A 25,819-nucleotide genomic window follows, 5' to 3' on the forward strand; every position below is an offset into this window, starting at 1 on the left:
ATATGGAGCACACCTCATAATGTAGAACACAACCGCCTAATACACTGCAGCCCCCCCCCCCCCCACACACACACACCCCCACACCCTAGTCCGCGTCCTTAGGTTCCTGTTTCCCTCGGATAGACAGGTGTATATCTAGACGCTTATCAAGAAAACACTGGGCATAGGCCTTCGCCTATATATAAAACTCCAAATGTTACTTTCTGCCAAACTTGAGCTCTATCCCTAGGAGGGGACATTGTATACACAGAGAGCATTCACACTTTTGATGACTGTCCACTCTAAGGTACTCGGACCCTAGGCTCTGAATTTCCAGAACTATCTGTATAGTGAATGGGTGTGTGGGTCTTACACAATACTTGCTGCAATGCGTCCAACAGGAGGCATCCTATCTTTAAAGGACAAGGACGACTGGTGTATAAATGCATACAGCACACTCTTTTATCTGCAATAAGAAATTAGACAACGGGATTAAGATTAAACACTTTAATCAACTATAATAAATCAATATATATTATACAAAAAGTCTGATCCATGCATCAGATTACATAAATTATACAACTGTCACATTATGCAAGGCTGACATACTTTTGAGTGTGTACCGGTAAAAATGTATACAAGTGACTAAGAGCATTTTACTTAACAAGTGTAATACTCTTCTGTGATAAATAATGCTTGTGTCTTTCAAATACCTGCTAAATATACACATTTCTCGATCTGCAGCATTCTTTTGTACCTCAAAATACAAACCATCTGGAAGCTTCAAAGATTTATAGGCCCAATGTATCATTTGTTACAGACTTCAATTCCATGGTAAGAGGGAATTTTTTTTTTTTGACAGAGAAATGAAATAAAATGCCAACTCGAGTTTAATGCTTGAAGAGCTTCTCCACTCCTTATTAAATACATCGGGAGACCCTCCAGATGCAGCTGAATTAGTTAAGGTGCTATCTACTGCATATTAAATACTTCCAATCGCCGCATCTGGATTATGAGTTATAAATCTGTGAAAATGGGGGCTTTCCAATGTGCGCTGACAGACCCTCGCATCTACCGTCACGAACCAGCAGCGCTGTGATCCTTTACCTCTTACTTCAAAGCGGCCAAGTGAGCGAGCATGCTTCATCCTTCACTTACACACGCACAGTGACACCTAGCATATCTACAAGACATATGAGCACACGGACATCAAAAGTTCCAGCCTCGCTCCCGGGCCCGAGGCCGGAGCTCTGCCTGAAAAGCCGGAGGAAGGGAAAAGCTCCAGTGTAACAAGTACGACATATATTAAAGCCGGTTCTTTTGTGTTTTCTTAGATTCTCCTTGAAGAGTAAGCATCCTCACGGGGGTGGTACGGGGGGGAAGGGAGAGGGATGAGGGCAGAGGAGCTGGTGAAGGCAGGAAAGCAGAGCTGTCACTAATGAGCTGGGTTTTACTTAGGTTTCCAGTCCTGAAACCCTTTTCAATACAAGGCAACATTTTCACAGCTGGAAAATTACAACTAAAGCTTCGTTTCCTGCCAAAAGCAATAGATGTAGTTATGTGTAATCTACGGGTAGCGCTACGTGCACGGGAGAATGGCAAAACTAGGCTCAAGGCAGAACAGAGCAGCCAAAAGCAATACTTAGACTCTCTCACGAATGGGTGACACGTCGCTTATATACAATTCTAACATATGGCCCCGCTAGCCAATGAGTGAAACGGAGGCCTAAGTGGAAGGACAGTATGTTCAATATCTTCAGAGCTGAATTTTAAAACTGGGAAACTGGTTATAAAATAAGGCTACTTTAAAAAGAATAAATATTTTAATTATATAACAGAAGTATATTAACTTAATATAGGTTTGAGATAAATATCAATTCTGTGTGTGTGTGTGTGTGTGTGTTTTTAAATCCTCTTATTGGTGGAAATGTTTTTGATCATGCATTCTAAGCATAAATATCCATTTGTAAGTCTATAGTGCTGTGCATTAGTTAATGAGTACATATATTTTATTTCAATTTCTAAGCTACTAACAAAATACACCATTAGAATGCTAAAGGTTACATTTTAGAAAAACAAACTAAGGTGACTTTTGGCCTTTCTACAATGCTAGCAAATAAAACTAATCTGCATGCACTTCTGCCCAAACGCAGGAAACACTGTTATGTTCGCTGGGAAGCTCATTTTCACTTTTTGTTTGTAGTTTATTATATTGACACATTATGAAAACAAATAACTTGCACCCTGGGTCATGAGGAAAACGTCATAAACATTCAAACAGAACACTTTTAGGCAGTGATAAATGCAGGATGTGTTTTCAATAGCATTCTCATCTCAGATTTAAAGATAAAAATATTGAGTCAGTTATAACCAAATTTCTCATGTGTGGATAAACCTAACTCTTAACAAAGAATGTCTCCTTAAAAATGAATCTCCTCATAAAAAGAATAGCAGTTACTTGAATCATACTTTTTACTGATCTCTATTCACATAAAACATATCCCCAATACAAAACTAATATCTTGGTTCATTCTGTAAGGAGCAAATTTGGCCAAAGCATATTAAAATATCTGTAAGTAATTAGTCATAATACTAAAAACACATGGATATTGATATTTTTAAAAAGTGTAAGAGTCTCAATTATACTAAAACACAAAATCAAATGCTAAGAATTTTGTAAATATTTATTAAATGTTAATTAAAATGGCACCATGTTAAAAATAATTATTAAGACTTCAAATGGAAAAGTAAAATTCTACACCAGATTTGGAGGTTTAGGAAAGATATATAAAAGAAGGAAAATGTTGGTAGAGCTATTTTACCTCCTCCGTTTCTTCATTTCAATAATTATTGAATTTTTATATTTGGGGAAAATTTTCACAATGTCAAAATGTATGCTCTTATAGAAAAACTAAAGAAACTCAGGAAATACAAATAACAGGAATTTTAGCTTATGAAATATAAACTTGGCCAAGTATTATCTGATTTAGGATATTAAAATAAGTGAAACAATTATATCTGTTTTGTATTTAACTTTCAAGTAAGTCTTAGACAAAAATGCACTCACTAAAAAAACTGAGAAATGTAGGTCTCCATATATGGTGTGTGTTTTTCATTTTAAACTCAGAAGAAACAGATTCAGTGTTTCGTAGTAAGTATTTTATATTGTAAGGTAAAAAACTAAGCAGTAATTAATATTTTTATAATCATTATTTTTCACTTTACATTTCAGAATAATTTTGTGCAACCATAGAAAGATGATTCATGGAAGTATTCAACATTTTGGGGAAGCAGACATAAAAAACGTGGACATATAATTTGGTGATAAATCAAGTCTTAAAGGGTAGACACAGATTAATGTGTAACGTCATGCTAATAAAGATCTGTTCTAAAAACTCACTCTTTAGTAACTGTTATTTTGGTTCAAGACCCAAATGCAACCATCTGTTCTATTATTTATGGAACTTGAAACCAAGCCTAAATCTTTATTCCGAGAATCTGCCCACTGTTTTGGGTTATCGGGCGTCAGATGATCACCTATTTTCACCCTCCAAGTTATCTTCAGCTTTAACTTCTTACTGTTTTCTTGGCTAGTGTTTTATAGGCATTCAGAATGGCAACAAAACAAATGCCATCAGCTTATCTCCTGCTTAGAGCTTAGACAAAACTTAAACGTTACGCTGAAAAACGAATTCGAGAAATCCATGCTGTTGTGGAGTTAACGGACTTTCCTAAAATGCGTCATTCTTTACAAGGCCTTGGAGCACTGCTTCTGGATAAAGAGCAAAACCAGACGCTGGAGTAACAGAGCAGCAGCTCATTTTGAAACCAAGGCGAAGACTCCATAGTGACTTGGAGCAGCTTCCCTGACACACATGTAATACTGCAGAATACACACATGTAATACTGCAGAAGCGAAGACGCTTCGTTGAGCGCACATATATCTCCCAGTTAAACTGGTATCCTCGCTTTAGAGGAAACCGATTGATTTTAAATGTCCTAAAAACACATGTAGATGTGAGGTATATGCACGTATTTTATATGCAAAGATACATGAACTTACATTCATGTACATACGTGTGTGTGTATAAAATATGGACTGTTGGTGAAATAGTGTTTATGATGAGCAGTATTCCTGCAGCTAAATCGTCTACAAATTGAATGCTCAAGAACCAACCACAGCATCCATTCTCACAATGTCAAAGTCATGAGAAATCTTCCTGAGGAGTGAGCCATGAGCTTCTGAAGACATCCCGGGGCCCCAGGCAGGGGAGGGGCTGGCCAGCACCCGTGAGTCCCCAGGAGCTGCTTACTTATCTGCCATCTGGCCCTTTCCCTTCCAAGTTCTAATTCTTGAACGCCCTTCAAAGGTCACTCTGACACTCCCCGCTCATATTTACAAGGAAAACACCTTTTCCCAAAGGACGAGCACGGACTGAAACCTGAAAGTGCAGGCTCTTCCCGTCACCAGTCTTTCCTTTTCTTCCTCTTTCTCCCCCTTCCTTCCCCAGCCATGCGGGCGGCACCCAGGGCCCGTTAGCTGTCGGAGAACTTGCCAGCCTTCCGCGACGGCTCGTAGGGCACGCGGAGGATGCTGGGCGTCTCCTCCATGACCCGCACGAGGAGGTTGTCGATGTAGTCCTCCAGCTCCCGGACGTGCGTGTCCTTCCGGCGCAGGAGCTCCTTGTGCTTCACCAGCTCCTGCAGGACCTCCTCGTAGCTCAGGCTGCGGTCCCCCGCCGTGGCATCGGAAGGGTTGCTGTCCTGGAACAGGAGAGAGCCGGCACCTTAGTTCTCAGGAACGAAATCACAATCCTTTTGACCTTCAGCTTTTGGTTTTCCTCTGGCGAGAACCGACGTGACAGTCCCCAGAACGGCCAGCCGGCTCTGAGGCCAGCACTGGGCCAGAGGCATCAAAGCCTTATTCTAATTCTAAATTCTTCTACAACGATTTTTTACAGTGTGGACAATGTCCGAATAAAAGAGACAGACATACAACTTAAGACTAAGATAAAATGTTCTATAATAAATATAACTGAAAGAGGTAAAAATTGAAATATCTAAGAATTAACTGGGAGGAACTATAGGAAGCTGTTGAAAACCATACATTTGGACATTAGTTTAATTCTCATCAAATTGCTCCGGCTGAACTGTAGTTTAATGCTATGGCTTTCACCTTATTGAATTTGGGCATAACAACAGCAAGACCAAATCTGCTTCTTGCTATGAAATGAAGGCACTCGGAATTAAATCTTCTAAGATGCTCCTATGGGAGTAACTTCTGATTTTAGAGGCAAACTAAATAACTAGTTCATTTCTATCTCATAGTAGCAATGCCTATATACCTTATTTTATTTCCCTTTGTGCCTCTTTATCAGGAAACTCAGAGTTCAACTATGATCACGTTAATATTTAGTATCAGTGCATCTCATTCTCTTCCATTTCACTATTGATTTACTTGGTGAAAGTTATTCCATTAATGAAAATTCTTTTTACATTAATGTATAAATATAACAAAGAAAAAGGCATTGACCTAATTTTCATTACAAAGCATTCTAATATTAAAAATATATATTTCTCAGGAATTTAATAAAATACGTTGTCATTTATTTATAGTGGATAGTAATTAGATTTTTCATTATGTAAAATATAATTCCCAAACATAAATTAGTATTTTTATGTCTTTTTATACATAGCTCTATCACTAGACTCAACAAATTAAAATGGTTTTCATCACTTTCATTCAAAACATTTCCATTTGGCTTTAAGAAAAAAAAATACTGGGAAATTGGTCTTGCTCTTTCAGACCACAGAATATAAGCTATTCAGTGGGAAACAGAATGGGGGCAATGAATGCAGAAAGGCTTTTTCCTTTTTTAATAGACATTAAATTTGTCTTTGCTCATTTTCAGGATCCGCTTTAACTTGCTATGTGTTAGAAGTTCTCATGAGTAAAGCCAAAGTGTAACTTTTCCCCTCTTCCCACAGGCACCAAGACTGCCAACACCAAAAACCAAGCTGAGTACAGGCATCGATTTGATGGGGATGTTATCCAACCACGCTTTCTCCTCCGGGATAACAACACAAGTCCAGGCAGGAGAAACTCTTCCAGCCCCTCGGGATCTCGGGTTCTGGGGAGAAGATCCAGCTCGCACCAGGTGAAAATGCAAACCGTGCATCTCAAGAGGTGGCTCTTTGTTCCAGGGAAGAAGGCTGGAGGCATGGGGTCAAACAGGCCATCAGTACAGAAGGGCGGGTAAGTAAGGCACAGGACGGGGAGCTGAGAGGCTGAAATGGCAGGTTCCCAGCAGACCATCGAGGATGATCAGTGCTGTCAGTAGGACTTGTAGGTTTACTGCTGCAGGAGCTAGGACGCCTTGGAAGGTTTCCGTAGGCAAGAAAAATATGATGCAAGTCATGTTCGAGGACAATGAAGATGGCAGCAGTGGGAAAACCACTTGGAGGGGCTGAGCTTAGTGATAAAGTATTGAAATATCACGACAAGATACCGATGAGGGCCTCCACCAGATCAACAGAATGAGTAGGGAGGCTGCCCAGGGGAAGTGAGTTTAAGTTCTGTAAGATATATTTAAAGCACCCGATTTTGTTTTAACATTAGAAACTGGGAAGATACAACTTCATGCATTATGTTATATACTAGCTTTGTCTCTAAAAACATTTCATAATGTTACTCTGCAACAGTTAAAGGACAATCTGTTAATCTACTTTTATTCTCTGCTCTCTCAGGTGAATTAATCTTTTTTAAGATTAAGTCTCAATGCACACATCTCTCATGTATTGAATAGTTTATTTAACTGGTCATGAGTAGAGATATAAAACATTATTATAATTTCCTAGCCACATTCTTATTAAATAATTATTATATTAAGCAGGTTTCTATAGGAAAGATACACTGGAGAGGTAAGTATATATCTTTTTAATTTATTAAAAATAAGCTAAAATTCCTCACTTCAGCCTGAATAATTTTGCACAAATGAGACAGAGACCAATCTAGCTCTCACTTTCCTTACTTGACAAATGAGTTGTTCTCCAAGGTCCCTTTTAACTCTAAAATGTTCTAGTTTACATAGTGGCATTTCTGAACTGCATTTTTAAAAAGTAATACCACCCAACTAATGTGATTTCATCTTTCTAATAAAATATTTACTGGAAAATAGGGATTCTGGGGAGAACTGCAGGAATTCATGAAATTAAGCTAAATGGGATTCATTACTGATTGGTTGACTCTTACATTTTTCTTAATTTAACTTAAGAATCACATGTTTGAGTCTCTCTAATCTTAATCAAATTATACTGACTTCTACAAACTAATTAAGCAATGAACATAGTTAGAAAATCACTTATATTGTTACATTGAGCACTATACCAGTAATACCAGATAATATAGCTAATTTTTTTTAATATTTCTCTAAAACAATGATGAAAAATGTCAAAATATTCTTATTTTGACATAGTCTAGATTTTATTCCATGACATAAATCTATCTAACAATTCAGTCTCAAAATAATGAGTTATTATCCTGGAATAGTATTACACTATACAGTCACAATCTAAAATATACAGATCCATTACTCATTTCGTTCCCCTACAGCCTTCTAATACTGTGCACAGGCAGGCTTCCTGCAGATACACTTCTGACCTTTTCCATAAATTTCCCGTTTGTCCTTTTATGTGAAAACGTTACCCCAAGTTTCTGCCTCAGGTTTTCAGGCAGAAAAACATCTTAGAAACATATGTTCTACAAACTATATTCTGAAAAAGAATATAAAATAACTTAAAAGTTTTATGCTTAGTTCCAGATTTTATCCCATATTTGAAAAGCATGTAAATATTTTAATTTTAGGCATAAGATTCTTAAATTGATACACTCAATAAATATGCATCCTTGTTTGTTGATTTAATTCCAACAAAATAATAACAATTCATATTAATTCATATGTACAATAGGAAATTAAAATAAGGAAAAAATTATTTTGCTTGAAGTGGAAAACTCTCATGATAAAATAAATTATTGGTATAGACTCGAATAACCTACACGGGACTCCTAAGTACTCAACATTATTTCCTCCAGCAATCCATACAGACAGCACATATGTTTTTAAGATGTCTTCTTATATTGAAATGTAAATTTTTCTTCCTTCTTCCCCTTTCATGACCAATTCTTTTTCATTCACACCCAACCACTGTTAAAAATTTCCATATGCAGATATAAGAAATTAGGGGTTGGGTGAGAGAATAGAATTATCACATGAAGTCTCCTAATCGAAATCTTAAATAGCATAGTTGTGCAAAAGACTTTGAGAATCACTAGTGATCTATTTTTGCTTTACACAGTCCAGCCTTTTAAACTGGGAAATGTATATATATTTTTTACAATACTTAAATTTGAACAAAAGCAAATTACCAGGACTCAAAATAAACTGCAGATTTAAAGAAAGGTTGTCCTGGTAACCAAATATTGGTGGGGCACTAACTGACATCCAAGGCAACTGGAGGGGAGAGAGAGAGATAAGGGGAAGGCTTGGCATTCTCTGATCATCTCATTATTGTTCTAATGAGGAACTTTGCTCTGGGAATATCATCTCAGCTACTTTCACATCTTTTGTCCTCCTCCCTTCATCTCCCTTTCAGCTCTTAATTAGGACTTAAAGAGCTCACGCTGCCCTTTCAACTGGCTACCGCTCCTGTTTGAACACTGTGCTTTCACAGACAGGTGTTGGCACTAGCATATAAGACATACAAACTTAATTACAAAATACTATGTCCAGAAGGGGGAAAAATAACGTGGCGGATGGCTATTATCGGAGAACTTAATGTAAATTACTTCAAACATCTTCTAATCTTCAACATAAAAATTGTTCAAATACTTTTCATCAAAAAGCGATCAGTCTGAGGATGGGTTCCTTCTCCTAATTGTATCTTGCAGTAAATTAACAACACCTAAGTAATCCTTTAACTGTCCTTCAGAATAGTTAGTATTCCAGAGAAAAATAATCACACATCAAGGATTCTTTTATCACTTTTAAATCCTTTAACTAAAACAATTTTCACATTTTATTCCTTTAAAGTATTCTAAGGATGCTTTTACAGCAATAAATTACAAGATTTGGAGAAATACATTTACAAGCACAGAGAAATTGTAATTAAGGTTACTTAATAAACAATAGCTACACGTGAAATCGATTTTTTGATGTTTGCATTTTGCTTGAGATTAAGTAACTTGCCTGATAGAATTCATTTTACTATTTGATCAAAGGCTCACTTCAAATATTCTGACATTTCTCGCCAGACTGCATCTTATAAAGACTGGAGTATTTATGAAGCATAAAAACTTACAAATCATTTACATAAAATGGCAAGAACACAGCACAAAGCTTCTATAATGTTTTCTATGGTTTTAAAGAAATAACTACACTTAGAATGGTTTGTACACTACCATAGCTATTTCTGGGCATAGATTATCATAGAAAATTGTGATATGTTATTGCTTTAAAAAATTCTTCTTATACATCTGGATCACACACATTAAGGGCAGATGGTTCAAAGAGCAACCACCAGCCTCTTGGAGAAAAGGCTCCGCTTCTGTTATTCAATGAGAACTTAGCTTTCTACCAAGCACACGTGCCCGCATTTTGGTACAGTAACCTCTTCCTTAGGTTTAATATATCAATATTTAGATTTGACTGAAGATGCAATCGGACTCTGAACAGAGAGCCAAAACTGGATTTCAAATAACCGAGCAAGAAGTTAAGACACCTGAATATCTTTGCCGAGCATGTAAGCTGACACAGCTGGTGGCTACACCGCGCCTGCTAGTATGGATGGTTTTGTTCCCTCTGGGAAGGTTAGTGTCTTAACGGTTCTTGCAAATGCACTCCTGGCTAACGGCACTGCCCGCCAGGATGCAAGATTGCTGAACATTAATAAGCGGTATTCTTCTTTCTTCAATATCTGTCCCGACAACAAACCGTTTTCTCCACATGCTCGTATTTCCTAACAATAACGTTGACCTTGCCACACAGCTTTGATATTAATTTTAAAAGTCTGCAAACAAAATATGTATCTTCTAAGCAGGCTTCAATTATTGTACAATTATGTTTATCTGAAGTTCCATTAATTGTATAAAAGTCACACCCTATCATATATTAAAAATAAAGACTGGGTTTTGCTTTTCTTCTTTCTCCCCAAATTATCACACTAAGCTATCATCGGCAGGTAACAGGGATTCGAGGGGACGGAGCCTTTCTGGAAACGTGTGCCTGGCAGAAGGCTGGCTGTGGCTTGCTTTCTGCCTCTCTCACCCCCTCTGCGACTCACCGGGATTTTCCTGAGGTCTTCACTGCTTGTCGGATTCACATGAAAACTGAGCAATAAAAGACAAAACAGAAATGTTAAAAATGTATCATAGTCCACGTGGGAGGAAACATAAAAACAGGACATTTTTAACCAACATTTCAGTAACCGTTTCTAAAGTCCTAAATCACTCGGATGAGTGAAATTTAATCCAGGATGTAGAGGAAAACCAGTATTTAAACAACATCCGAAAGCAGCTACAATTTTAAGCTCTGAAGGAAAACCCTTCAGTCATTATCAGAACTGAAAAACTTCACCTCCAAATATGCAGTTTCTAAACATCTTTAAACACGAACATTTTACCCAGTGAGATATTTTATAAAACTAAATTTCAGAGTATTATTATTCATTTTATATTCACACTCACCTTAGTCCTCCTGATATAGAATGATGGAGAATTAAATAAATTTAGAATGGAAAGATTGTAGCATAGAATAGACAAAGCAAAGTTGGCAAAAAAAAAAAAAAATCTATAGCTATTAAAGCAAGTATCTTTTAAATTTTTAAATATCAGGCTATCAGTAGAATACATTCAGAGTGCTAGGAACCATTTCTATCGTGAATGTGATGTCTAAGGAGCTGATCTTCAAAATTCAAATACCCAAATGGACTCCCCCCCCAAAAAAAGTTTCCTCTATCCAGAGGGTAAGAAAATACAGGCTCAGAGCTATCATCACTTTCTCCTCTGCAACATGTCCATTAGGAAGGGCACTGCACCAAAAAGAAGCCAAACTTCAAAGCCATCTGATGAGTCAATATTTCATCATTGCTATTCAAGTTTAATTTTTACCCGGCACTTAAGAGTATTAGCCTCGCTAACCACTACAAAGCGCGACTGTCCGAGGATCCTTTTTATACCTCCCCCAAAAGACCTTACAGTAAAATATATTTTTCATGTTATCTGTGCTTTATCAGCCAAATCGTTGGGATCCTTTGAAGAAATTCACTTTCGAAACTTTGGACTGTGTGCACGCAGTCTGGACCCTGGATGACACCACCGGAAGAGAATCTGTTATGACAGGTACGCAGCCCCCGCTGGAAAGCTGCAGAGCAGACAGCACGGACAGCCACCTCAAAGGAATCCCTCAGGGCCAAGGTTTCCCTTGTTATGACTAAGGTCCGTATGCTCGCTTCCAGACCTGTGGCTGGCCTTCTCGAGCTGGACTCGTGTGGGTAAATGGAGCGTTTCAGGAGCGCTGGGTGATTTGGTGGAAAGACTGGAATATGTTTTAAATATCTCCAATGCACATGTACAGGCAGAGGCGGCTGACTCATTTCCTGTATCTCCTCACTTTCACTGTGTCCTATATGGTCCCAGGCTACACCAGGGTACCGGCAAAGTCTCAGGAGCCTGGCAAAAAGAGCGGCTTAAAAGAAAACGACAACAAAGCCCAGAAAGACATTACCATGGAGAACTCCTCCGCCCCGGGGCCATGGTAGCAGCTGCTAACACATGGGGTTCCCGTCCTCTCGGATTCTCAACCCAATGTGGTCAACGTCAGGGCTCAGTGGGACGAAGCTCTCCTTTCGCCATTCTCTCACGGCGGCTGTCTTCCAACAGCCTCTCTCCCCATCGGACTGACCATCGCCGGGACAAAACACCCGACACCCAGCTTTCACAGGACAGAGAAGTGGATACAAGTAGAGAAGCGGCGGAGGGCCCTGGGACCAGGAGATGTGGGTTCAAATCCTGCTTCTGCCCTGTAATTGCTGTGTGACCTTGAGCAAGTTTCTTCACTCTGATTGTCTAGGTCCCTCTCTCTGTAAAATGGAGATCTACCATACGAGACCACTGTGAAGACTGATTTAGTTATTAACATGTCATACACTTAGCTCAGTGACTGGCAGACAGGACATGCCCAACACATTATTTTATTTAATGAATATTTACATAGCACTCGAACTGTGTCAACTACTGTTCTAAGCACTTCCCAAAAACTAACTCATTTAATCTGCACAACCCTTAAGGTAGGTTGTACATTCAGAGAAATTGAAGGGCAGTTTCAAGTTCTCGCCAGTTTGTTTTTATATCAATATTTGTTCTACAAAATAAATCAAGAGTGGATGTTAGAGGAGAGATGCTAATGATTCCTTAAGACATATTTCAGTCTAATTTCAAAACTTAAAATTAGTTTACTTAAAAAATTGTTTCAATGTGGAAATACCAGAGTTCACTCAGAAAATAGAAATACGGGTGTTATATCTATTGTGATGTAACGATCTCCATTTTTAAAACGAGGACACGAGCGCTACAAAGAGGTGTGGTGACTTGCGTGTGGTCACAGCTGGCAATGGTGGCGTGTCTGGCGCTGGGGCCTGTCCTCCCTGTGGCACAGGCACGGCTCCGCCCTGCCCACAGTGAGCACGTTACACGGGGAAGCCCTGAACCTACTGGCCACGGGGGCTAACCAGAGAGTGCCCCTCCCATCATTCTGGGCAGGTCATGTCCATCGAGCTGCCCCCGAGGGGGGCTGGGGACAGCACCTGCAAAGTGGCCTTTGCAGACCATGTACCGGGAAGAAGTGCCCTGTGGCAGCACTGGGTGGAGGAAGGCCTGCGTTAACGGAGAAGTAGGATTTTCAGTGGCATGAAAGATGGGGTTGGCAGGCCAGAGAGGGGGGGACTCTCAAAACAGAGGGCACAGCCTGGGGCTGCCGGGAAGAACATCAAAGAGACTGGAACACAAGGCAGCAGGGGGGGAGCCCTTGAAGGGTTTGACACAAAGATGGATCAGGCTCTTAGCCCTGATCCATCGGGCGACAGACAACGTTTCGTACTTTCAGTCTTCTTTGGTAAATGTTATTTAAACATTTCACGGGTAGCAGCATTATCCAACCCATTACACCCTTGAAGAATAAACAACATTGAGACTGTATAAATTGCATTATGCCTCTTGAAGAAATCAGTCAACCAAGAAACAGAAATACTGGTGATAGATTTATCGGGATAAGGGTTTTTAAGAAACAGACATGTAGGACAAAGATTTTCTCAAAAATCACAAAATGTCTGATGACTGTGGCCTCTGGAACTAGAGGGAAACTCAGTGACAGCCCGGAGCACGTCTGAGGATTATTAGATCCAACTGAACAGGTCGCCGCGGGAAGGGAAGAGCGTGCCGGGTGCAGCGAGCCCCGCTCTTTCCCGTCCTACCTGCCTGTAACCGGAGCCCCTGCCCCTCAGCACTCCCATGAGGGTCTGAGCTCAGGGCCATTGTGTGGGGCATTGTCTCACGTCTAAAGGCAGAACCCGTCCCTTGTGGCCGGCTTTGTAGTCACACACTGATGTGTCACACACATGACGGACCAGGGCATTCACGCTGCTTTTTTTGATCCTTCCTTCTGGGGGAAAAAGAGTTAACGGAACTGGACTGAATTAGCTTGGTGAAAAATAAAATGTCTCTATTTACTGAAGTGTGGCACCACTTTGTGATCTCTCTCCCTTTGGACTGCTGTCCTCATGTCACACGAGATACTGAATAATACAGCCTGACTGCTCATCTGAGCTGCTGACAGGTTAAGGAACATGGTGTTCTCAATCAGGTAGAAAATGAACTTGGACATGCTCACACCGAGAGAACTTCAGGCAAAGTTAAACTTCACAATTAAGAGGAATTATTTTAGGAATCAGAGCTCAAGGAGTTTGAGGGTAGGATGGAATTTTAAAGTAACTATTAAGCTGATACAGATATTTTAAATTCATATTTTAAAAAGATTTTTAAACTAAGAAAATGCTTTACCTTAACATTCTCAAGTTTTTAAGTAAAAACTTATTTTTCACTCTGTGATATTTCCAAATTTAAATGATTTTGAAATTAACAGTACTGGTGTATATCTTAAGGAATCATTAATATCTCTCCTATAACATCTATTGATTTATTTTGCAGAATAAATACTGAGTAGAGACATAAGTAAACGGGTGAGAATTTGAAACTGTCCTTCGATTTTCACTATGGACTAGTTTCCTACCGACAGGTCAGGAAAGCAAGCCGAGCTCGAAAGTGGTGAGACTGGCCACTGCAGAAAGCACGGCCGCATTTGGCAACGATCAGAGTCTTTCTGTGTCGCTTCTCTTCTCCTCTAAAAACATAAATACAAATACGATCATTTGGAACAAGAATTCCGAAGGCAGGGAAGGGACTAATGAGAGTGAAAGGAGTATGAAGCGCACGTCAAGATAAAAATAAAAACCCACAGAGGAACAAAGGCCTAATAAAACAGATTCAGTCTGGTTAGAGTAAGACGATGCAGACTGTGCAGGTCCCCGGCCGGAGGAGTGAAGGCCTCAATGAGCAGTCGCAGTAAGAACGGGAGCTCTCTGGAGGCATTTCAGAACAAGTATTGTTCCAGAATGCCCCTTTCTAGGCCCCATAAAGGCAGGTGCACTTTGGTCTACAAACCTGATCCGCTGTGTATTTAATAAGGGGATTCATGTTATTTGAAAACTCCAGGAGGCGTCCCACCTGGCCGGGGGACGCTGAGGGGAAGGAGCGGGAGGACCGTTAAGCACTAGTCGTTCCTTGTTGTGTATGGGGTAAGTATAACTTAAAACATCACAGAGGAACTCCTGACATTAATTATGTTCAAAGGGGAGTATCCCATTGATCTTCCTGTTTCACTCAGAGAGTGGGCTCTGGAGACCCCAGGCTTCACTCTGGTGACAAATGTAGCGGGGGGAGGGGTATAAACAGAACTGGAATAGGACATAACAGCACCTTTAATGAGTCTGAAAAGAGGGAAAGGAAAACGCCCCACTGACACTGAAGCAAGGGAGAATAAAAAAGACACTAGGCCCAACAGCAACCGGTATTTATTGGACTTTTAACTGTGGTACCTACCAGGTGTCTTCCTGAGCACTTTATATTTTAATGTTAACTCCATCCCAGGAGGTGTTACTTTTTACTTCCATTTACGTAAGACCAAACAGGCACAGAAAAGTTAAGAAGCTTACTCCAGGTAACACGGTTATTAAGTTTTCAAAGGAACAGTAATCAATAGGCTTTATAATATACTAGAGGCCTGGTGCATGAATTCATGCACAGGTGTGGTCTCTCAACCTGGCTGGTGATGGGGGCCAATCAGGGCTGGCCGGCTGGCGGAAGGACCATGAGAGGTTGGCTGTGGGAGTGCACTGACCACCAGGGGGCAGCTCCTGCTTTGAGCGTCAGCCCCCTGGTGGTTAGTGTGCATCATAGCTACCGGCCGGTCGTCTGGTCATAATGGTCACTTAGGCTTTTATATATATAGATAAAGGTGGACACATGTCATACGTTTAAAATATACAAGAATCACAAAATATACAAGAATCCTAATGTAAACTATGGGCTGTGTATAATTATAATGTGTCAATATAGGTCAATCAATTGTGACAAATGCATCACTCTAGTGGGGGATGTTAATAATGGGGGAGGCTATGCAGGTGTGAGGGTAGGAATACATGGGGAATCTCTGTACCTTCCACTCAATTTTGTTGTAACCTAAAACTGCTCTAATTTTTTTTCCCCCTTAAACTTTGCCTTTTGTGGCTCTGGCCAGATGCCTCGATCGACCTGTATACCTAAACTATAAACTCCTTGAAGAAGGAATGATATCTCATTAACCTTTTCAGTCCTGGCACGTGACAGTTAGAGCATCATGACAGATGCTTAACTAAGGTGTGCTGACGAAATGAAGAGACAGTGCTTAGTAAAAATGTGTAAAGCTGAGCTAAGAGTTGACTGAGTAAATCAATGGAAGGTCGATAAAAGTTTCAACAACAGATATAAAGTGGCCAGAAGAGAGGAAATGATTTTTTCTGAAAATTAACTATTACTTACTGTATATCTAGGCCTGATAATATATTAATTTTTTTCGGTACTTTTTAAGATAGGAAGAATTGTTCTGATACAACTGCCAATATGAATTGAAAGGTGACACCAATAAAGTCAACTCAACTATCCAGTTTATCCCATTACGCCAACCAGGTCCACCAGTTTAGGTATCTGACCGCAATACCAATCAACTTGAGATTTTTCTGGAAAATAGTAAAAACATTTATTCCATAGAAGTTCAATAAAGTTTAAAGAAGTGAAAGTTCAAAAATATTCTTTAGTGATCCTCTTCATAAAAACCCAAAGAAATAAAGTGTCCAAAGAGAATTTCCACTAGTAAATACAACCTTTCACGTGTTTTAATTAGGTTTATTTCGCATGCAGGCAGGGCTTACGAGGCAAGGTGCAACTCCATATTGCCATTTTTATGGAACAAAGAAAGAAGTCAGTACCAAATCAAATTAATGATATAGATTAAAGTACTATAATCTATATCTCTTGGGTCTGGGCAAGCATACTAAACACATGAATAGCAAAACAGAACCTAATATGTCTATGGGGATCAACAGAAATTGACTTATTAATAGTCTCACAGGACATCTCTCAAGAGATCTCACAGACAAGACAATTAGTGACTGTGGTCAGTGACACCAAAGATCGTGGACAGCAGATCCAGACCCAGCTGCTTTTCTGTCTTAACAGGAACAAATACATTCATTGGACTAAAATGTTGACCAGGTCCTAAAATGTAATGATATCAGATATTTATGAAATTATCGATAAAGCATTATATTCAATCAAGTTTAACTTACTATTTTAAATGTAATCAACCAAACAATTCACAAACTGTCCAACATAAGTAAGCCCTATGAGTTCCAACAGGGGCATGTACATTGGTTGCGGGCACATCCCCGGTGGGGTGTGTGCAAGAGGCAGCTGGTCGATGTTTCTCTCTCATAGATGTTTCTAGCTCTCTATCTCTCTCCCTTCCTCTCTGTAAAAAATCAATAAAATATATTAAAAAAAAAAAAAACTACACTTCTCATTTTTGTCTTTTGCACCCTAATACATGAGATTACACCTGCAACAAACATAAAATTTCCTTGACGTCTCAAATTTGACTTAAAACTTCAGGTACATTTTTGCATTTTTCACTCTTAACTACAACATATGCCTTTCTCTTGATTAAAAAAAAAAAAAAAATCGTTCTCCCAGGCCTTTAGGAATACTGTCACTCTGAGAAGCTAGGCTGTATCCATCCCGCTGCTCTGAGTAGACCCTGGGCCACTGCCTGCCACAGGTCCACTAGTCTATTTGGGGTTGTGGATGGGGATGGAGGTGGGAATCAAGTTGTTTATTTTAGAAACAAAACTGTAAAACTGGAGAGGTGTGATGAGAACAAGGCACCAGGCCCCTAACAGGGCCAGACCCCGCACAGACCCAGGCCAACCCAGTGCCCTCATCAGCTTTCTCCTGAGGAAAGAATGAGGACAGCCTGAGAAGAGGTAACGCTTCCATGAGGGCACGAATAGGCAAGTTGCCCCTGGGTCCTGCTGGACTCGGTACAAAAGGGAGGGGGCCCACAATGCCACTGGCCAAGAGCACCCCAAGCTGGCTCTGTACCTGAGACAAGGCCAAGTTCCGCTGTCCTCTTTTACAATTTAATCTGAGCTCAGCGAGTGAGTTTAGGAAATAGTCAGCAAGCAAGTTTAAGACAAAGCCAAAGCTTAGGAATCTCCCACACACTGTCCTTCCTCCCTTACTCGTGCTATGCAGGAATTTCTGAACACAGGAATTTATAGCATTATAGTAGGTATAATACCTATGCTTGTATAGTAACAAAATAAATTTTCTACATTACTAAATTCCATGTAGTTTGGTTTATTTCATCAAAGATTATTACTAAACATGTATCTTGAAAGAAACAAGAAAATCTATCAAGTGTATTTTTTTCCTCCAATGTATATCCTTTATTGGTCAGCTCCTAAATTCCACTTGCATTTACCTTTTTTAAAGTTGAGAATATCTTGTTACTAATAATTTCACTAAACGTAAAGTGATTCTGTAGATGCTGTGCAGTAAAATGACAGCGAGAGCCACTGTCCCAGACTCACCCTGTGGCAAACGCTGCCCCCGACACAGTGCTCATGCCCCTGCATCACACCAAGGTAGCTTTATCCCAGGTGACGCTGAACAATGAGGCTCAAACGGTGAGTAAGACCACCCCGCTAGTCAACAGTCTCAAATCCAGACTGATTCCAAAACCTGAATATTCTATTACTTTTTTTTGTCATGTTTTACTGTAAAATCCATGGGTGGAAGAATAGATCTTCTGAATCAAATATTAAATTATGAATGATTTACATTTTTTATTTAGTGTGGGCATTTTATTTTAAAATAATTTATATGAAAAAATATATAAAATGTACACCTCCAGTAAACAAAAGATGTGATTAGCCTGAACACCCCCGTTCCCACACCAGGCTCCGTAACAAAGAGGTCTCAGCACAGAGCGGGCAGGGCACCCCCTAATTGGCTCCGTGGTCGCCTAAAGTAGCAAACATGCTTCCCTGGGGAATGACTGGCATAGGGTATATATAGCTCCATGACTCCAAGAGAGAAGAGACAGTGAAGTCACTCAGTGGTTGGTAAAGAGCACAGTATAAGAGCAGTCCCTATTTATAAAACCTTCCTTCACAATTTTAATGTGCGGCCACCAGTTCTCCATGAACCATCGCTTCAACCGACTCACCCCAGCCCTAACAGAGCTTGAGATACGTGTTTGTTAAAACATCTCTAAAAACTGGAAATGCGAATTAAGTTTTATTCCAGGCCAAGCTGATTCATGTAATTGCTATTAAAGAGGTATTAGCACTTTTGTCAGAAAGAGTTCTAAGCTTAAAATATATATAAACTACATAAAAACATGTATTTGATGTATACTTAATATGTAATAAATATTTATATACCTTAATATTTATATATTTCTATTTAATTACTGTTACGTAATAATACTATACTATATTATATGTAACGCATCAAATCAAAGAGCCCTAATTTATCTTTAAAATTTAAGTTCAAGGATTAAAGGTCCAGATCCTAACATTCTTAAACACTAGACAAACGCAAAAAAGAAAAATCATTTCATAATCAAGTTAACCGCTTTATTTTTTATTTTTTATTTTTATTATTATTTTTTTAACCGCTTTATTTTCTACCAGCAGCGGCTTTAGAACAGCCTGACCATAGGAAACACTCCTGCCATGTATTACAGATATGGTGCCGGTACTTGTTTTTCTAAAGGTAAAGCTTATTGTTAGGAAGAAAAGTAATCACAGGTGATATGGTTATGGAGCCCAAAAGGAAATGTTCTGAACGCCGAAGCAGGGGCCTGGGAAGGCGGGGTGGGGTACACACAAGTCATTCTCTTGGTGAGAAACTAACAAGAGAGGTCCAACACGGCATTGGGCAAAGCCAAACCCCTGGAGAGAAATGCATGCAGTGATTACAATGCGAAGGTGAACACACTTTAAATGCATTGCATCCATTAGCAATTACAGAAATTTGCATTCTTCTGTTCAAAGAAGCCGAAGTGTGCTTCAACTATTAAAAACCAACCTCTCCAGAGCTATTACCATGTTGATATTAGCTTAACTTGTCTCAATCAACTGAAAACATATAATTCCTATTTTCTAAAAACAAAAAACAAAACAAAAACACACACACACACACACACACACACAACCTCTAAACAAGAGGACATCTCATTAAAAACAAAACACGCGAACCTCTCCATCAAGATTAAAATGCCAAGTTTGATTCAAAAGGCTACAGACCTGACATCGCTGTAATAATCTTTACAATGCTGGGTTCCACCAAATGTAGGGCATCAGTGGAGGACACACATCACTGGAATAACCCTCCTTGTTTCTTCTCCTTTACCTACATCCTCTCCTCCCTCCACACATGCACCCAAAAGTAGAATGGTTAAGGCCTGTTTTAGCCCAGAAAAATATCCCAGAGATGTTTTCTTCTTTTCCATCCTCACTGCTAAGGGACCGCCATCAGCTTTCACCTCAGCCATCACACTAATTTCCTAACTCGTTTTCCTGCCCCAAGTCCTTCACTCTCCCCTCCACTCCTGTCCCCAGCAGATCCCCCTTGCTACAGGGCTATCTGTAAGATATTACTTTGATCACATTACAATCCAATTTAAAAACCTTTCATGGTTCCCCAATACCTATATAGTGTCTAATCCTTAGCAAAGAATTCAGACCTAATATTTACATGCCTGCTTCCATGAGCTCTAAGAGCAGGATTTCAATCTTCATAACCTCTAGTTTCCATGCATATAGTAAATATTTTAAAACTAATGAAAATGAAAACATTATCACCAAATCTGAGGTTGGAAAAAAAATCATGTTGCTGGACTACCCTAGCCACACTGTGAGGAAGCAAGAGAATAGAGTAGAAGGCCTGCAAGGGCTTTCTTTATATACTTAAGTCTTTATCTATCTATCTATCTATCTATCTATCTATATAAAAGCCTAAGCGAGCATTACGACTGGACAACTGGTCTGTAGCTATGATGCGCACTGACCACCAGGGGACAGATGCTCATTGTAGGAGCTGCCCCCTGGTGGTCAGTGCACTCCCATAGCCAACCTGCTGCAGCCAGCCAACCTCCTGCAGAACCCCTATCCCCAACCCCAATCAGGATTGGGCGGGATGGCCCCAATTGGCCCCTATTGCGGCCAGACTGAGGGACCCCATCCAAGAACGAATTTGTGGACCGGGCCTCTAGTAGAATATAAAATGTTTATAATAATAAGGGTTTGCCGATGTAGATGTTTTCTGAATCAAAACTCGATTCACACCCCAACATTTCAAATTCACACAGGAAATAACTAGATCAAATATTTGAAATTGGGACAAACAAGTCTCAGACTTGAAGGTACCACAGGAGCACGCCTGGAGGAGCCGTGCGTACTGTGAAAAACCAATGTCTGAAGGGTAGTCTCTGTTCAGTCCTGGATCCTGACAGCTTTCACGTGGATAAGAAAAGGAAGGTTAACTTGGAATAGGCAATTTTAAACAGCGGGCCAGAGGGAAAAAATAGAACAATAAATATCCAAAACAATGTACAATAGAATCATATAATTTTTGTCTTTCCAATGTATTATTCTTAAAATCCAAATGTTCACTAATGACAATTAACAAAGATTATTAATCTACTCATAAGAAGCTTTCCTGTTTGTTGGATTTGACACAGAAATAATCTTGTCAAAAAATATATTAAAAATTACATATTGATTCACAAGACTTGGTGAGCTGGGGTCACTGGAATATAATTTTAATACTTTCCTATCAGAAACCTCAGGAGCACTTCCACGCCATATCTTGTATTTGATCATATCATAACAACCTGTTCTCTTTAACTATTGGACTCACTATGTGTTATCCTGTGTCCAGTACCTAAGAGCTCGTTAATTACCTAAACTATATCTCCATAGGTCTTGTTAATTACCCGTCTCCTGTCTCAGAGGACCTTGTTAATAACTTGTACAGTCTCTCTAAAGAGGTCCTAACAACACATTAAAATTAAAGATGCTTTTCTTTTAGCACCTGTCAAGCGCTGTAAATTGAGAAATTTTCACATCAGTTTATTAGCCTACAGTAGTTTTTGTGGATTTTTTTTTTTTTTTTGGCTTGTTTTCTTCTCTCACAGAGTCTTTCTGCATCTGTCTCTCAGCTCAAAATAACAACTTAGCAAAGTTTGTCTTTTTTGTTCTAGAGCTTTTTTTGTTTTCAATTTTTACGTCTATAAATATCAATTTGCATTAGTGAGTTAGCCAAAGGACGGCATGGTAGGTATCTGCAAATTAACCCATTGGGAGATGTGCCAATTAATGAGACTATTATAATGAGTATTAGGACCACAAAGGACCACAAAGTTTCAAGTAGTATCTGGGGAGTTAACATAAAGTTCTAGTTAGTGGGAACTAATCACACTGCATGCTTCATGTTGCCAGTCATGGCTTCATGGGATACATTCTGTAAATCCCCGGGCATTAATGGATTAATGGATCTAAAAAATCATCTCAAAGTTTTTATTTTCTACCTCATAAATAAGGCTACAAATTTTCAGTTGTGTAAAAGATTTACAGCCTGCCATGAATGTCAGGCCAATTTTTTCCAATATTAGACAAATAGGAACAAAAATATTGCTATTAAAATAAACCTTGTATGTCTTAAGGTTTATTATGCCAAAGACAGAGCTTTAAACTTATACAAGAAAAGAATCTCCATAAGGAGCACTATAAAAAGAAGGTTTTAAAACTAAGAATAGAATCTTTTCTTTAGGATCATTTGTTTACTATAACTTTTAAAACATAAGCTTACAGTAAACAGTCATCATTTTTTTATGGACATGCTATATAACTTTATAACAATGGTTACTTACTTTAAGCCTATGGTGATTTTTTTTTTTTTTGAAAATTAAAAACACATTTAAATGCAGTCTAGGTAACCAATTTTTATAGCTTCTAAGAAATGTTTGATAAAACCATAGACAGGAATTGGCTAGAGAAGGAAAAAAGGAAAGGAAGAAAGAAGAGAAAGAGGGAAGTAGGTCAACCTGACCCCAAAGGTCAAAGGCATACTTGTCATGCAAAACGGTAAAATATCAGTGATAAATACGAGGTCTTGATCTGGGACACTATTTCTGTACTGCCCTAAAAAATAACTGATCGGCCTAGCTCATCAGCTAAGTAGATGTGTTTGTGCACAACAAACACTGCATATGGAAATAGATGCATATGTGCTCTGATAAAATCAATAATTCTAAAATAATATTATAAAACATACCACTAAGTTATCATAGAGCAACTAAGAGTTTGCTACGTGGTACTTACAACACAGTGAGGTGGAAAAGAATGTTCTTTGTGCCAGTCACAAACAGAGGGATATTCCCAAACAAAATTATCTGGTAAAAATATCTCCCATAAGTTCGAGCTCTCCAATAAGCTTCTCCTCTAACATTAAATATTAGCGCATCTCTCACGGTATGCCTATGTTACTAACTGCATTATTTAAATTTCAGGAGAAGATATACACAACCAATTTTCTCCTATATTAATTAATTCCCTTAACCAGGTCTTCTGCAGCCCCTCCTGAATTCTGAGAAATAATTCACCAGTCGATGTCATCAATATTTAATAGTCGGACATTTCTGCCCGGCCTTCAATGCCTCCTATAACTCAGATGTTCCTTAGCTATTCGGCCAAAGCTCACACTCCTCTCCGCTTCCCTGGTTTCGCCAAGCTGATCTTACCGTGCCCTCTCCCTCAGTGAGACCCTGTGAGCAAAGCTAGTGTGCCCAAGTTGTCTGTTCAGTTGTGAGGACACAAACAGTCCTGATTCCTATTCATCATTACGTACTTGTGAAACAGATGATTTAATTTAGATCAGCAATGTTTACAACTGAGAACCAGTGGGAAGTTTTTAAAATGTTGATTTTTATTTCAGACCCATTCACTAAAGATTCTAATTCAGTCTGAGGTAGGACCCCAACAAGTCGTAGTTTTTAAAAATCCCCAGAACTCTTGGTGCTTAGCACTGAGGACACGCCCTGCTCTGGATTCTATGGGCACTAAAGACTCAGCCCAACTCAGAAGCTTATATACTTAGCTTAGGAAGACTAAGACCCAGACACAATAAACAACATGGTGCAACAATTATGTCCTCCAGGATCAGCAGAAATCCAAAGAAGGGAAACATCACATTACTGATCAAGAACAAGTATAGGAATTGCAGAGTTTTTAGCATCAAGGATAGACAGGCTTGAGGAAAGGCGGGAGTGAGGAGGTAGAACCACCACCAGAGGACTTGTATGCATGCAGATGAGCAAAACCAATGGACACAGACAGTGGGGGAGGGGGCCGGGAAGGGGACGGGGGAGGAGATGGTGAGGGAGAGGTCAATAGGGGGGAAAGGAGACTAATGCAATACTTTAAACAATAATGATTGATTTTTTTTTTTAAAGAGTACATTCTACCACTGAGCCAAAGAATGGAGATGGGGAGGCTTACAGGGCCTCAGGGTAGAGAGGTAAGAACATTAACTTCCCAAGAACAGAGAGGACAAACAGTAGAAGTTGTACAGTTGAGAAAAGCCTAAAATACAGTAAGTCTTGAAAAACAGAAAGCAGAGTTTGGTGTTGCAAATGAGTGGTCCTTAGCTTTTTTGAAGGAGGCTTTCTTGAACAGAAAAGGTACGGTGACTCCTGTGCCCTACGTGCTAAATAGTAATAACACTAAGTGCTATAATAAATAAATAAAAATTGCAGTAATTTAATGCTCTGAGAGATCATCATTCAGGCAGGGCGCGATGGGTGTCCTTGGTTAGTGGCCTTCCATGCACTCAGGGACGCAGCTTGCTCCTATCTTATGAATCTGCCCTTCTCAAAGGTATCCCTTCAGCTAGCACAGGCCTCAGCAAACTATTTCTGTTAAAAAAATAATAAATATTTTTAATAAGATGCAGACCAAACAGTCTATACTATTCAACTAGCATAAGAGTAGCCATAAACTACTACCCTGTTTCCCCGAAAATAAGACAGTGTCTTATATTAATTTTTTCTCCCAAAGTTGCGCTAGATCTTATTTTCAGGGGATGTCTTATCTTTCCATGCGCTAGGTCTTATTTTCGGAGGATGTCTTATTTTCGGGGAAACACGGTAGGCGATATGTGCTCCAAGAAAACGTTATTCCCAGAAACAGGTAGCAAGTCAGCTGGGGGCCCCGAGTCTGGTTTGCCAACCAGTTTAGGTCTGGAGAGACAATATGGACGAGTGTGGAGGAGATGTTCATGGACAAGCCCTGGAAATACTGTACATCTCTTCCGCTAATTCTCCAAGAACCCAGAACTTGGTCACAGGTTCTTATCCAATGGGGTCTATTCTGTGTATTTGTTAAAAAGAAATATCTGGGATGTCATTTAGTGAACACACTGCCCACTTGCACGTTTCAGTGGAAAAACAGCGCAGTATTAAAGAAAAAAATGGGTGTGAACACATTATTGAAAATGGTATAACAAACATCTAGGTATATTTGTTTTTTTTTAAACGATATTCTGCTGATGCAAAAAAGCAGAGCTTTACAAACTGTAGGGTTAATCATATACCAAATTAGTTGATACTGATGATGCTAAACTACCTGTGATTTACAATGAAGAAGCAAGAGTAGAAGCAATTTTAAAACACAAACAACTCACTGTCAGTAAATGAGCTGATAATTCCAACTGTACTTTCATGTACCTGTGCACGTAGTAGGAGTTTTGCAGCACGCAGAAGGAGTTTTGCAGCATGCCAAGTGTTAGCATGCAGACTTCTTAGAACTGGCATCTGCAGCAAACAGAACTGCGAACTCCCCACCCCCAATTCAGCTTCCCCAGAGGCACAGCTAACCCGGATTTCTTAACTGGCTGCACTGAGGTCGGGCCAGGACTGAGCTTTGGCCAATGGGACATATGGGAAGCCTGCACACCACTGCCAGGCCCGGCACTAAGGATGTCCCACATGTGACCCTCCACTCTCTCCCCCTCTGCATGACCTGGAGGTCACGTATGGAAGGAGGGCTTCACCAGGAGGGGCCTGGCTCC

The 25,819-nt window shown here is 39.6% G+C and overlaps 1 protein-coding gene across 2 annotated transcripts in view; it reads right to left on the reverse strand.

Annotated features, from left to right (window-relative positions):
• Positions 1–471: 471 nt before the first annotated feature.
• Positions 472–25,819, reverse strand: part of RAB11FIP2 (RAB11 family interacting protein 2) — a 36,329-nt gene continuing 10,981 nt past the window's right edge. For both annotated transcript variants that reach the window (XM_084904520.1, XM_084904522.1), the window contains 2 exons: positions 10,318–10,363; positions 472–4,743 (listed from right to left, as the gene is read on the reverse strand). In XM_084904520.1, the coding sequence (XP_084760646.1) occupies positions 4,516–4,743; positions 10,318–10,363 (274 nt within the window). In that variant the 3' untranslated portion in view covers positions 472–4,515. The remainder of the gene's footprint in view (positions 4,744–10,317; positions 10,364–25,819) is intronic.

Source organism: Pipistrellus hanaki (genome assembly GCF_964339955.1).
Source record: "Pipistrellus hanaki genome assembly, chromosome: 14".
In the NCBI taxonomy this organism is placed as follows: domain Eukaryota; kingdom Metazoa; phylum Chordata; class Mammalia; order Chiroptera; family Vespertilionidae; genus Pipistrellus; species Pipistrellus hanaki.